Below are 14,083 nucleotides of genomic sequence, written 5' to 3'. Positions count from 1 at the left end.
AACCGCTCACACTTGTAAACATATTTTGTACCCACTTGCACAAGCAAACACCTTGAAGTCTGACCCTTTCATATCATTCACACATTCACCTTCTTCTTCTGTACTTCTGTTTTAATTTAGAGCCAGTAATATAATGTCATCATTTTTTAGAAGAAGATGGGTGGGGTTTTAAAAAAACGTTGTAAATAAAATTCTACCCTGGCCTGGTTTCATAGTGTCTTACAGTAACTGAAATGCAGACAGAGATAAGCAATTAATCTGTTTCTTGTCTTGAAGTCAGTGTATCCGCCAAATGTCCTTCAGAGCTCCAAATAAAATATCCTGGTTCTCTTTGTGGCTACAGATGTCACTTGTTCAAAGTTTTACTGTAATTCATGTAACTGTAGTTCATGGTTACCCATGTTGTTTCAGATGCCTGAAGAACAGGCCTTCTGTGTGTTGGTGAAAATCATGTATGAGTATGGCCTCAGAGCTCTCTATAAGAACAACTTTGAAGATCTTCACTGCAAGTTCTACCAGCTGGAGAGGTTGATGCAGGTAATTGATCAAATATTGTATAATGTTTGAAATGCAATAGAATGTATTAAATGCACAATGCTGAGAGGACGACCCTGACTGGATGGATGAAATGAGGCATTGACTACAAGTTGTCCCCAGTTTCTTTGTTGGTCTGTGTTTCTTGATCATTCATGGCACATTTTCTCAGACACCCCTGGCTATACTGTACCTGAAGAAATTATTTATTTCACCATGTAGTGGCAGAAATTTAAACAATTCTGCCTTGGGGAGCACTACAATTACAGGTCAAAATAAAAAATCAGAATATTATTTCTACGCCATAATTTTAAATACCTTGAAATTCACTTCACATATGCAGCTGTCCTTTTTCTACAGGCTAGTCTTCAGAACCATTAGTTGCAACAGATTAAATATTCCACAGTTTTATAGTTCCTTAAGAATAAATGTTCCTGGCTGTTTTTATTTAATTAATGAATTGAATGCAGGGTTTATATAATTAACCAATACTGGGTGCCACTGAAAATAAAAGACTGGCAGCCTTACAGAAGTATTTGCATTTTCCATAAAAGCAAAGAAAGTTTGATCATATTCAAATTGGTAGAGCATGTTACCAGTGCTTGCATCATTTGTGGGGGACAACATGTTTGTTGCTGCCTTGTTGGCTCCTTGTTTCTGGTCACAGAATATAATAAGAATTAATTCTACTGTAAGTATGTGTGACTTGCAGTCTCTGTAGGCAAAACAGCTGTTGAGGATTGCAGGTGCGAAGTCCTATTCTACTTAGGTATTACAGCCTAAATCCACTCAGTGGGTAGAGTTTAATATGACTCTGAAATCCATATCAGCCCCACCAGCAGTCGTCTCTCAGCATCACATCAGGATCATTTGGTTAGCATCGACTAAATGTGCTCAATGTAAGGATGTTAGCATTGACTGCTAATTATTAGCATACAGGTGGAAGCTCATTATCTGATCCAGTCAGGTGTCATATGGTTGTCAAGTGTTGGTTGTCAAAGTGTATCGCTTTCTGGCTAATCCAATCATTTATTCACTGTACATTCATGGAGGATAAGATACACATGCACTCTTTTCACATTGACACCAGCTGTCTTTTCCTTCCGATGTACTCAGTGTTATTGTAACAAAATAGATGTAAATGAAAGCGGATGGACTAGATATCAAAAACAAAATTAATGAGGAAAGAGTGCTGGGTTAAAGAAAATTCATAAGAACATACATTATATAAAACTGATCACTCCATAAAGTTAGTATATCTGGTCTATTAAAGAATTGTAAATGTAAATTGTGATTGTAGTTGCTGTAGTTGTATTAATATAGTAGCTTTACTATTTGATCTGTTTTCTGGAAGTTGAACAATGTGTGTCATTTATGAGTAATGTTTCTGACTGCTTGGAAGCTAAAACACAGTGCTGAATTGTGTTATTTGTCCTTTTAAAACAGTTTTTTGTTCTTGGGTTTTTCTTGAAAGAGATTATCGTCTCAGTGGGACTGGATGATTAAATAAAGTTTGAGTAAAAATGAAATAATGTATAATTGAAATGGCAAGCTGAGCCACATTGTTATGATCTTGTAAGTGCTGTTTTATCTCAGAAGTTCCTCCTCTACCCCCTTCTCCTGCTCCTCCCCCTCCTCTATCTGCTCCTACAGGAACAGCTTCCAGACCTGTGGTCCCACTTTCAGGAGCTGAACCTGGAGGCACACATGTACGCCTCCCAGTGGTTCCTGACACTCTTCACTGCCAAGTTCCCCCTTTGCATGGTTTTCCACATCACTGACCTGCTGCTCTGCGAGGTACAACTAGCCACACTGCACTACAGTACATTATATTAGTAGTAGTGTGAGATGATGGGGGGAGGGTCATCCTTTTAGAAATGTGAAAGGAAGGACATAGGTAAGAAAGTCACAAGGAAGATAAAGAGAGAGTGCTGGAGGTTAGTGGGAAGCTAGTATGGAGGATGGCAAGCGTCAATGAAGGAGGGGGATACACAAAAAGAAATGGGGAAAGTGAAGGATGGAGAGATAGGATTGCTTGAACCATACACCTACTTAGCAACTCTCAGTGGCCACAAGTAGAAGACACTTAAGGCAAAGTTCTAGCAGCAGTAGCAATGATCCATCTGCATTCTGCTCTTAGGTTTAATCCATTATCTACCCAATATAATCAATAGAGATGCACTGATCAGGCTTTTTAAGGTTGATACAATCACTGATTTAATGGCATTAGGATTACTTGATATCGATTTCTGATTGGTTCTTGTACTAAAACATTTTCACAGAAAGCCTCTCTGGAGAAGTCGTGCAAAAAGCCTGTTTACTTCATGTTTGTTAGAAATGCTATTTTTATGTTGGAATCAAAATATTAATACAGTACAACTAATTCCAAACCACTTCCTCAACCTCAAAAATCTGGGAAGTGTCTTTCTCTTACCTTCCAACACAAACAACTTTAACACTGAAAAAAATCATGTAAGGCTCAAAAGGTCAAACTGTGTAATTGTTTGTAGATCATAGGATGCAAACAGTCCTCTCACGCTCATTAGGCAGCACAAGGAATACTCCCTGCCTGACAGCATCTGAAATCCCACACAGTCCTATAATGGTCAACATCGCCACCTTGAGTCTATGTAGAGTTAACAATGTAAATTATATCTAATAATAATAATAACTAAAGTATTATAGCACCATTTTACAGTATTAAAAGTGTTTTACAATTTTTTTTAAAAAGGATGCATACATTCAGTAGAACACGAAATACAAATACAGAGCGTTTCAATTGAGGCGTACATTCAAGAAATAAAAGAAGGAAAAGCAAGTATGTAAACAATGAAAACCATAGCTCTATGATGATTCTCCGTCATCCAGGTCATGCTATATCCAAAAGTGTCGAGTCAAGAGCAGTTAGACTTGTTCTTGAAGACTTTTCTTTAAAAAGAGCATTCTTACAGAAGTATCTTTCCTCTTCGACCCTCAAGTACATTAGGTAACAACTGAGATACCTGAATGGGTTCCCTAGATCTGAACCCAAGAAGTGGTTTGTAATGGACTCTTGTTCTAATCACTTACTCTAACAAACACCATGTGCGAACTTACTCTAATGTAGATCAATGGTGCCGTTTTTGTTTCTACAAACATATCTGATATGCTGCCATATATCATGGATACTCAGGAGAAGAGAGGAACAGGCTGATCACCACCTGCTGGTGAGTTGGATCAGGTGTTGGGCAAAGATGCCAGCCGAACTTGGTGAAGCCAAATGTGTAATGAGGGTGCCCTGGGAGCTCCTGGCTGAGGCCCCCTTCCTGGACTTAGAACATGCAGCTGTGTCCTTATGGAAAATAAATATTGTGTTGGGAGCATATAAACCCAAATTAACAACGGGCCAAGAAAGGACCCTTGTGGAACACCATACAGAGAAAAGCAGATGAGGTAGAGGCATTACACATACCAACAGCTTTAGCTTTTTCAGAAATATTCAGAAATATAACAGTTCAAGAGCAGTACCACTCACACATTTTTCTAGGTGACTCAGCAAAATAGTATTAACTTCTGTGTTGTATACTGACCAAAAATGTAAAGCACAAAACCTTAATAGTCACTAGCATTACTTACCAGAAGTTTTTTGGAGTATACTAAACAAAGACATAAAACTGACGGATTATTGGTGTTTTTAATATATTTTTTGTACTGAAAAGTTTCATCACATAAAACATCAAAACTCCAATATCCTCTTCACTTCCTACCTCCTCCATCCTCCCCTCGTTCTTCCTTCCTCACCCATTCTTGTCCACTTTCCTCCCTCCCTCCCTTTCTTTCTGCCCTCCCATTGGCCCCAGGCAGAACAATTAAAAGTTTCCCAGGTCTGTCTCACCCAATGAGCCGCATGATGAGAATCTGCTCATTAAACCAAAATTCTCATCTCCTGTATCCCTCTCTGTCTACCCTCCTCTTCTTGACTCTCTCCATCATTTTCCCCAACAGCTGTCTTTCTGTATCTTTTTGCTTTTTCCTTTGTTTACTCTCTTTGCAATCTTTTTCTTTCTTTGCTATTTCTATTTTTCTTTGTTTTTCTCTCTCTTCTTGTTCATTGGCTAAATCTTAAATGTGTTGACCTAGTAGTTCATCTATCTTTTTCCTTGCTTCCTCTCCTTAATTTTTTCCCTCATCTTTCTTTCTACACAGCAACCTCAGTCATTGTTCCCTCTCTTTACCATTTAATCAGTTTTACTTGTTTGCAATTCATTTGTATTTTCTTTACAATCATCTTCTATTGTTTCCTCTTCTTTCCTTTTTGTCCCTGTTCTCTCTCCCTGTCAGCTTTTTTCTGTTATTAATCTCTCTTCATAGTCCCTCAGTCTGCCTCTGTCTTTGCTTGATAAAGTCTCCTCAGCAGTTCAATTTGATCATTGTTTCACTCCTTTCCTGTTCCCTTCCCTGCTAATTATTACATTATATTTTTCCTCTCTCCTTTTCCTCATTGTTTATTTTTCTTTCCTTTTTTAACCTCCCTGGACAGTCTTTGAGTAGTAAGTCAAAGGCATCAAATGGTTTTGCCACTGTTACCTCAGACTTCAGTGACTCTAATTGCAGGGGATTCTTGTGCTCCTTGTGGGCCGGTCACAGCTTGAGATGATGGTTTTTCATATTGCATTTGAATCTTTCCTCAATAGTTACTAGTGACCATTTACTGCTGCCGAAGGTTATTTGGACAATAAATATCACATTTGTTGTAGTAAGGAGCAGAAAAACAGGGGAAAATCATGTGTCTTTAACGTCTTAACTCTGCTTGACTCCATCACAGTTAGACTAAAATCTGAAGCTTTGTTGGCAATCATTCTGTAGCCTTGAACCTTCACTCCTCTCCCAGCCTGCTGCCCTGCCACCTTCCCAGTCTGTCATCATAACTCCACTCTGTGTGCTTATCCCTTCCTCCCCATGAATCCGTCTCGCTCAGAAACACACACACTGTTGTTGTCTTTCTTTCTCTCAAAACACACCTTTGATCCTGCCTCAGCACTGTAACGCCATCTTGAGGCCTACACAAATAGGTGTGTGAAGGCAGAGCTCCCCCTCTCTTTTCCTATTAGTTATTTTTAGAGCTGTCCAGATATTTTTAGCTCTGTGTTGCCATGTGAACTGGTTGTCACGGAGACCAAGGAGATGGGTGTTCCCATGCAGAGCTGACATCAGCTTTACATTTTCTTTCTGTCTGTGTCAAAATCAAGCACATTGTATTGGCAAGGGAGGTAAAACAATCATTATCACAGCATACATGTGGGTCAATGACGTATAAGGATTTTCAACAACTCAATTTTAAATAATAAAAACAAGCATATCTAATGCAGTAGTTCAAACATTCAGAATGTTGTGTACCTGACAATTCATATTACAATTTGAAAGTGATTTTAGTGGGGGTTTTCAAGATTAATTGGCACTGGCCTGAAAAAAAAGTCATTTGGTGCGACCATGATTCATCTCGAAATGTCTTATATAAATAAAAGACCATCATTTACAAAGATTTTTAAAAAATGCAAATACTTTGTTTCCAAACACTTTATATTACTGAAAACTTGTAAAAAAAGATGTGAAGCGTGTTAAGTAAATTAATTTATTTCAAGATGAATCATGGTCGCACCACATGACTCTTTTTAAAGGCCAGTGCCAATTAATCTTGAAAAACCCACTAAAATCACTTAATTTCAAATGTATAATATGGAGCTTCAGGTACACAACATTCTGAATGTTTGAACTACTGCATTAGATATGCTTGTTTTTATTATTCTACAATTGAGTTGTTCTCAATCCTTATACGTCATTGACCCATGTACATAAATGTGAATGGGTGAATAAAAATAAAACTACATAACATAATGATCTGCCCTAAACAGCAATACATAACATCACCAGCAATAGATAACTTTACATGTATCAATAAAACAAAGTTTCAGCGTCTTTTATATTTTGTGACTTTCCCCTTTCATCGCTTTTACTGTGCCTCTGTTTCTGCTTTGTATTGTTAAAGACTCAACTTAGTGTTCTTAGTAAGGAGTCTTTTGTGCTGCTAAAGCACCTTAACATTTAATTATTGTAGTTATACATTTCAGAAACAAATGACCTAAATGCAAAGCGATTGTGATTCTTGCAAACATGCAGTTACAGTTTTAAGTGAAGTGCAGATTTTTTTTCCCCCACTTTTGTTTCTTCTGTTTTAAGTTGTCATGAACTCAGATGTCCTCATTAAATTGTGGTGTTGGTGTGAAAAGCAGCAGTGAGGAAGTTCTCAGTCAAGGGGAAGCTGAGCTCACCAACAACCTCCACATTACCTTGAACATGATGGTTTATTTCTAGTTGTTTTTGAGTCTACATCTTAATCTTCTCTCTGTTCCAGGGTCTGAACATCATCTTCAATGTGGCCCTGGCCCTGCTCAAGGTTAGTGCTCATTCACCTTCATTATCTTATTTACAGTATCTAAAACAACGATCTATTCAGTTTTCATGTTTGAAACTCTTTTAAATTTTAACCCACCCAGGCTGTGCTTAGTTTTAAAATATCTCAGTCTAGATCACCTGACAATTTAAAAAAAAATTCTGCATCATGATATGTATGTGCGTAGTTCTTTGACTTTGCCCTTGGAATGCAATTATGCAATTTTAGTGGCAAAGCTGCATTGCTCCAAGTGTTGGTAGGAGAAAATAACCCTAGAAAACAAGTGATTATGGGTAGAACGAAAAAGATTACTGGGTTACTGGATTTGAATTAAGGAAAAAGGAGAGGTTTAACAGTCTGTTCAATGAAATTCATTGGCATTCATCGCCCCCTAATGCCCAAAGACTGAAATTGCATCTGGTAGTGAGGACATGGATAAGGTTAACTGCTCTGACAGCAGACAGTCTACGTGACCATAATTAGTCCAGAATCGTGTGTGTGTGTGTGTGTGATGTGGGGGATTTACTTTATGGAGTGAAGCCTTTCAACTTATTAAATTACCATTATGTTGTTTAAAGCCGAATTTTAACAACATGTATTGAGTTACATTATCTGGAAGTTGGGGAAGAATTTAGATAATGTTATTTGTCGCATCCTCCTTTCCCAAAGCTGAACCTATTAACTCATTAAAATAATATATTAAGTTACAGGGTTTCTTGATAGTTTTACCGAGTAACTGATAAAATGGTGTAGGAACACATCTTACTAATGAATCATAAGGCGGACAAAAAAGTAATTACTGATTTAGTTAAAATAAGGTAATTTTTGTCTCATCATTAGAAAAGAAACTAAGAATAATAGATGAATCAAAAGAAACCAAAAAAATAAAAACATTACAACATATAAACTTACCAAAATATTATTTGCTGTGATTTTTTTTTTAAATAACTGTGAGAAAATGTAAGCTTGTGGATTTAAAAAAAAAAATGACATGTTATTTCTGTCTGAGCAGAGTGGCGTAGAATTTCTGTTTATTGTGTTATCAGATCTGCTTGTGGTGGGCTAGATCGATGAGCTCTGGCATTCACTGTGTCATATTGCATGTTGCTGTCTGGTGGTTTAATGCGGACATTAATTTGTCATGACAGTCATTGTGGAAGTCATGCTGAAACAAAAAAAACCCAAAACAAAACATACTGAAGAACAGGCTTGTTTGTCTCATTTATTTAATTTATTTTTATCAATTGTGTCACTTTTTGTGACTTGGCATCTGTAAAATTTTAACACCTTAAAATTCAAGATTCAAGATAAACTTTATTGTCCCACCAGGTGGGAAATTTGTCTTTGGCTAACCACCCGTGCTGCAGCCATTGAAAGAAAATTCAAAAAAATAAAAACAACCATAAAGGCCACAATACACATGGAGCAACACAAAAAACAGTGCATAATAAATACAATGCAAACAGATATTAAATACAGAATAAATACATACCAGATGAAAATGAAATATACTGGATGATAGTTACCCAGATTTTACAGACAAATTTTGTCTATGGCTCACGGTTTGACCCCCCCCCCCTAAAAAAAAAAAAGTATGGCTGCTCATAACAATTACATAAACCAAAAATGTTTTAAACAAAATGTTTTTTTTAAACTTTGCAAACATCTTTATCAATTAACCATTACTCTAAGAGTGTGATGCTAGAAAATCACAGACAGAAAAATAGCCCAAAATTATTGTTACTGATGTCCAATTCAAATACAAAACCAATCCTTATATATTTAATTTAACTGCCAAAACCGTGTTCTTGTCTAATATTTATGTTTTCCCACATAAATAGTACAAATAGTACAAAATTATATTTTTATTAATATAAGTCAGTGTTTGCTTGTATGTATAGTAGTTATACAGTCATGCTTTCCTCACTAAATGAATCATGTATGTTTGGTTTTAAAAAGCCCTCCCGCTCTATATTTCAGCACTTATATATTCTCTGTGTCAGAAAGAGACAAATGTGGTCGATGTGATGGTTGGAAAGAGCAAACAAATGAGGATGTGATGAGGGAGGAAGGGGCTTCCACCCCCCCGTCTCCTATTGGCCAGGCATGACGGCATTCTCCCCCGAGGCCCCCTTCTCCCTCCTCCATCCATCCTCCTCTCCTCATCTCTCTCATCCCCCCTCCCTCCATCTGTGTTCACCGCCCTCCCTTTCCTGCTTAGCAGACGCCATCCACATTACTCTTCACAACAGGAACATAAGGTATAGCTGTAGCAATCTGGACGTGGAGAAGAAAATCTTTGTGTTTTTGTTTTTGTGTTGTTTTTTTAATTTTTCCTTCTCTTCATCTTTACCTCATGTGGATTCCTGCTTGGAGCTTCTTCTTTCCCTCAATTCCTCGTTCTGTCTCTTCTTTACCTTGTACTCCACCACCTCTGCCTTCTCTTCCTCTGGCATCGGCCAGCTATGTGTTTCTTTAGCACGCTTCCTCTTTCCACCAACCAGACCTCTGCAACGGAGCCGCCCCTGCTATCTGCTAGCAGTTAGCTGTTAGCATCACAAAAAGAGAGAGAGAAAGCAAGAGCATCAGATAAAGAGAGGAAGGCAGAGAGAGTGAAAAACACAGAGGCGGTGGAGGAGAAACACTGTGTTTCTTTGCTTTGCCTCGCCCCAGCTGATGGCCAGAACCATCACTCCTGATAGCACAACCACACACACACTCATGCAAGCACTCATCCATTTAGCCTGTGTTGTTGAGAGGTAGAAGTACATTTCCTTCCGAAGGAGCTGGCTTCCTATCTAAAGGATATACTGACTGCTACAGACCGGATTGCTTGATTCTGCCACTAATGGAAATCTGCCAGAGGGACAGACGCTCGAGTCCAAGCTGGAGATGTTGACTGGACTGTGCTTTTACTGCTCTGTGTCATGTTATCTTTTGGAACTGGTCAGAGTTCAAAACCGTAGGATATATCAGTGAAGGAGTGCAAAAATCCAGGGAGGCTAACAGGCTTTTGGCAAGCACACTTTTTTTCTGTTTTACTCCTTGACTCATGTTGTTTTATGTGCATCTCTGCCTCTGATTCTGACTCAACGAGTTCAGCATCCGTTCAGCCATAAACCAACATAAACAGGCAGTGCATCATCATCTCCTGAGGGCAGAAAAGTGCTACACTGCCATGCTAATAGACCACATCTCTGCTTCTGCCATGTCGACAGGACCGCCTGCTCAGGCTTAGACTAGAGCTCTTTATATAAAAGGATCCATGCTGTTATTTTTTCAGGCCATTTTACATTTCAAAGAAAGCTAAAAATCCTGTCAGCTTCATACCAGGTGCGGCCTCCTATTTAGAAACTCAGTACAAAACATACCGACGGCTTTGATGTGTCATCTCACATGCACTGAGCCTTGAGTGTTAAAGCCACTCAGTCGTGCGGACTGAGGAGGATTTTCTCTCCATCTTTGAAGTCTAACGACGAAGGAAAAGTAAAAAAGGTGGAGTACTTATCCATCACTGCTGTTTGCTGGAGCAGCAGCCCACGTGTGGAGCAGCTTTGTTGCTAGGCAACGGGACACTGTATTGGAATTGGTTGGGGGAGTTTGGCACAGGAAGATGAGAGTGGGTAGTGTGCCTGGATTTCAAAGTGAGTCTGGCAGGTAGCTGAAAGACTCAGCATTATGCAAAAGGCAGCATCTATACGTCATTTTCTGACTGTAATTTTGTCGCACTTGGTTATCATTACTGGGCTTTGACAGTGGTGCAAGCTGAGTGGCCTCCACTAACATCTTGTCCACTTGTCCAAATTATCTGGTGCCCAGATGAACTGGCTCGGATGCGTGGACTCAGCCTGCTGTGGTGTTGTTTGTTCCTATGAACATCTGTTTGCTTCTTTCCGAGCTGGCATCCTAAACATCAGTCGGTTGTGACACTGCCTGATGTGGCAATATCAACTTCTTTCCCCAGTAGGTCAGTGACCTTGTTCACCAGGACCTGGCCAGTCAGGCTAGATACTGACCTCAACACAGCTCTTGGATCACCTAAACTGACTCCACATACCAACCTTTTTGTTACCAGTCCATCTCACCTCCAAATCTGACAAACCCACTGTGACATTTGGACGACACGCTGGAGTCATCTGCCACCCTGGCCCCGGAGCGGGACCGCCCCTCTCGCTCACCCTGCCCCACCCCACCACCATCTCCTCCACCCTCCCCTCCACCCTCTCCTCCTCCTATACCGGCCCTGACCCCCCATCTGCAACTTCCAGCAGTGCGCGGGGCAGTGGAGGATGGAGAGGGGAAGACAGAGGAGGCCCAAAGCAGTCAGGCCTCAGATGACTCCTTTTGCAAGGTGATGGGTCTCCTTGGGATGGGACACCGACTCTTCGTCCCCAAGCTTCTGGCGGTGAGAAAGAGGAGACTGGGAAATGGAGAAACGGGATAAAAGTAGCAGAACACACAGGGGTGGTCAGGTTTAGGACAACAGTGGTTGTAGTTTGACTTGTGCTTCATAGAGCTACTGATGATGACAGTAAATGGGCAGTCTTTCCACATTGTTATTTGGCTAAAGAAATGTGTATTGCATTGTTGTGTATATCTGATCTGTGATCCCTGACATCCTCTGACAGTGAGGCTTCCATATTCTGCTGTGGACCTCTTTGTATGCCACGCTGGATAAATGTACCAGCTGACAGCCTGACATTTTTGTATTTACAACATGGCTAGCCTATCCTTTGTGCTATTAGCCTTGAATCTTGCATTAATAGATTCATATGGAAAACTCATAAAAGAAGCAACTCTTGGAAGGCAAATGTCAATTAAAAAGGGACACTTGTCCCCATTGTCTCTTACTCATGCTTGCTAGAATGTCATGCTAGTTGTTTACATATTCTCCTTTTAGACTTAGAAGTTTAACATAGTTATACCATGATTTTGTCACATGTTCATAACCATAATATCTTGGGATAGATTCTAGTGTCAGTACATCTTTACCACCACAAGATGGTGGTATTGGGTGTCTAACACTTACTGATAAAACTCCATGCTCCTTTCAATACAGCCCTCCTCTACATTGGTTCATTTGACAGATGCACACTCATTTGCCCACTATAGTTCTAGTCCAATGCTGTCAGTCACTGAGCAACTGCACTGCAGTACTCAGAGGCTTTGTGTGTTGCACAAATGCAGCATTATTAGTTATTGTTGAGGGAGGAGAGAGTTACCTTTCAACAATTAACTTTCACATCAAAGGCTCATTCCCAAACTGTAAGGTCCCACACCATTGCCCGAGAGTAAATGTGTTTGTTAGAGGTCTTGGTTGCGTATATTTTAGGCATTTTTCTATGCTGTTACCCCAAATAATTTACTGTGATGACAAAATTAGAATAACCTTCAAGCTACAAGTGTTAGATAAAACACTTTCAGTGCCACAAGGATCCTGTAGGACACACACCTGAAAATTGCTCCCAAGGTGAACGCCAGTAGAATGGGAAGATGGAATGTAATAGAACATCAGGGGAGGAATATGAGGTACTTTCAGCCTCCAATAATAGATATTGGAAAGTGACTCTGCTGTTCTCACTGAGGGGGGAAGTGAAATGAGTTTAGAAAAAAATAGTGCAACTGCTCTTTTACAAAAGTGGATGTAATAGACAAGACAAATATTTTTACCAGATATCTGTATCCCTACAATTTGACAAGAAATTGGATAAACCCATTCTGACTCTAAAATTATGAATCTCAAATAATTCTGTTAATCTTTCAAACGCGAAACTGTAGCATAACCATTCTCTCAGTGCATGAAGTAATGCCTTTGTCATAAGAGAAATAGGTGATTGTGTCAGAGGCATAGTGCAGTCAATTGGTTAAATGTAATTTAACTTAACAAAATCCATTGTGTCTCACAGAGATCAACATTACCTTCATCAAATAGCTTAGTCAATAGCCTCATAAAGCTGAATGTAGAGGTCTAATTACAGCCAGCATTTGGGAAGAACAATCTGTTCGAGGTTACTTTGTGTTCTGCATGTCTGACTCCAAATAACCATCCTTTGTCTATTGTTTTTCCCCATCACATCCCTTCTCCTCCCACCTTCTCATGTCTCCCTCCAGACGTCTAAAGAGGATCTCTTGCAGGCGGACTTTGAAGGCGCTCTCAAGTTCTTCAGAGTCCAGCTGCCTAAACGCTACAGAGCTGCGGAGAACGCCCGCAGGCTTATGGAGCAGGCCTGCAACATCAAGGTAAGGACCTCTAGAAACAAACACATGCAACCCAATATTTAAGCTTAAATATTCCTTACTTTCACCCACTACTTAACTTCAGCCTAATTCAAGGTTTAACCATAAAACTAAGAATAGTCTGTTGACAAAGTGAGAAAAGCTGCAAATGTCCTCCATTTACCGAATGTCCTCACTTTGGCAAAAAAGAAAATACCTAACAATTCTATGCAAGTGTATTCCTGGAGTCACTATAGGATCGTGGTAAAAGTCTGAATCAGTCTGAATTCCTTTCTTAGCATCTCCCACTGAGACACAAATACATGTTATCAGAGGGATCAGAGGTCCTGAAGGATGTGGAGTAGAGGCTGGGTGGGAATTGAATCCCAGACCTTCTAATTGCAGTATGGGGTATTTTCTACCATGGTGATGTTACCAGCTTATCCTTAGTACAGGGGATCTTAGATTTAAATGGCTTATTGTTGAACAGTTTATTGGTGTCCTTGTTTATGTTTATGATTTGTTTCTTTTTTCTGTTAATCTGATATTCAGAGTTAGGGTTATTTGTGTTTACACCTTACAGAGACAATTTGCCAATCAAACGGAATAGGTATGAGCTCTTATGAGGATTTTCAGGGACTTTCTGTTGCTAAAGATTTTACATGGAGACTAGCACTGCTCTTCCCTATGTGTCCATTTGTGTACTCCAAACAAGCCTGTAATGTAAAACACATCACTTCCTGTGCAGCAGGAAGGAACTACCAGTGTTTCAAGCAGCAAATGGAAAAGCTTTTAGGAACTTGATATTGATATATGTGTTGAAGAAGCCAGACAGAGAGCAAGAAAAATGTTTACTGCATTTTTTAACATATGCTTTTGTTCTGCTTGCTGTTGTTGCTGCTT

At 39.5% G+C, this 14,083-nt stretch overlaps 1 protein-coding gene across 2 annotated transcripts in view; it reads left to right on the top strand.

The window, feature by feature from the left end:
- The window catches only part of rabgap1l (RAB GTPase activating protein 1-like), a 119,944-nt gene that overhangs the window by 84,337 nt on the left and 21,524 nt on the right, over positions 1 to 14,083 (top strand). For both annotated transcript variants that reach the window (XM_062423863.1, XM_062423864.1), the window contains exons 16-19: positions 412 to 537; positions 2,188 to 2,331; positions 6,926 to 6,967; positions 13,076 to 13,204. In XM_062423863.1, coding sequence (XP_062279847.1) covers positions 412 to 537; positions 2,188 to 2,331; positions 6,926 to 6,967; positions 13,076 to 13,204 — 441 coding nt within the window. The remainder of the gene's footprint in view (positions 1 to 411; positions 538 to 2,187; positions 2,332 to 6,925; positions 6,968 to 13,075; positions 13,205 to 14,083) is intronic.

The sequence above is a fragment of the Scomber scombrus genome, chromosome 8 (genome assembly GCF_963691925.1).
Source record: "Scomber scombrus chromosome 8, fScoSco1.1, whole genome shotgun sequence".
Lineage (NCBI taxonomy): Eukaryota > Metazoa > Chordata > Actinopteri > Scombriformes > Scombridae > Scomber > Scomber scombrus.
The sequence above is the reverse complement of the archived record's forward strand: the minus strand, read 5'-3'. Positions and strand labels throughout refer to the sequence as shown.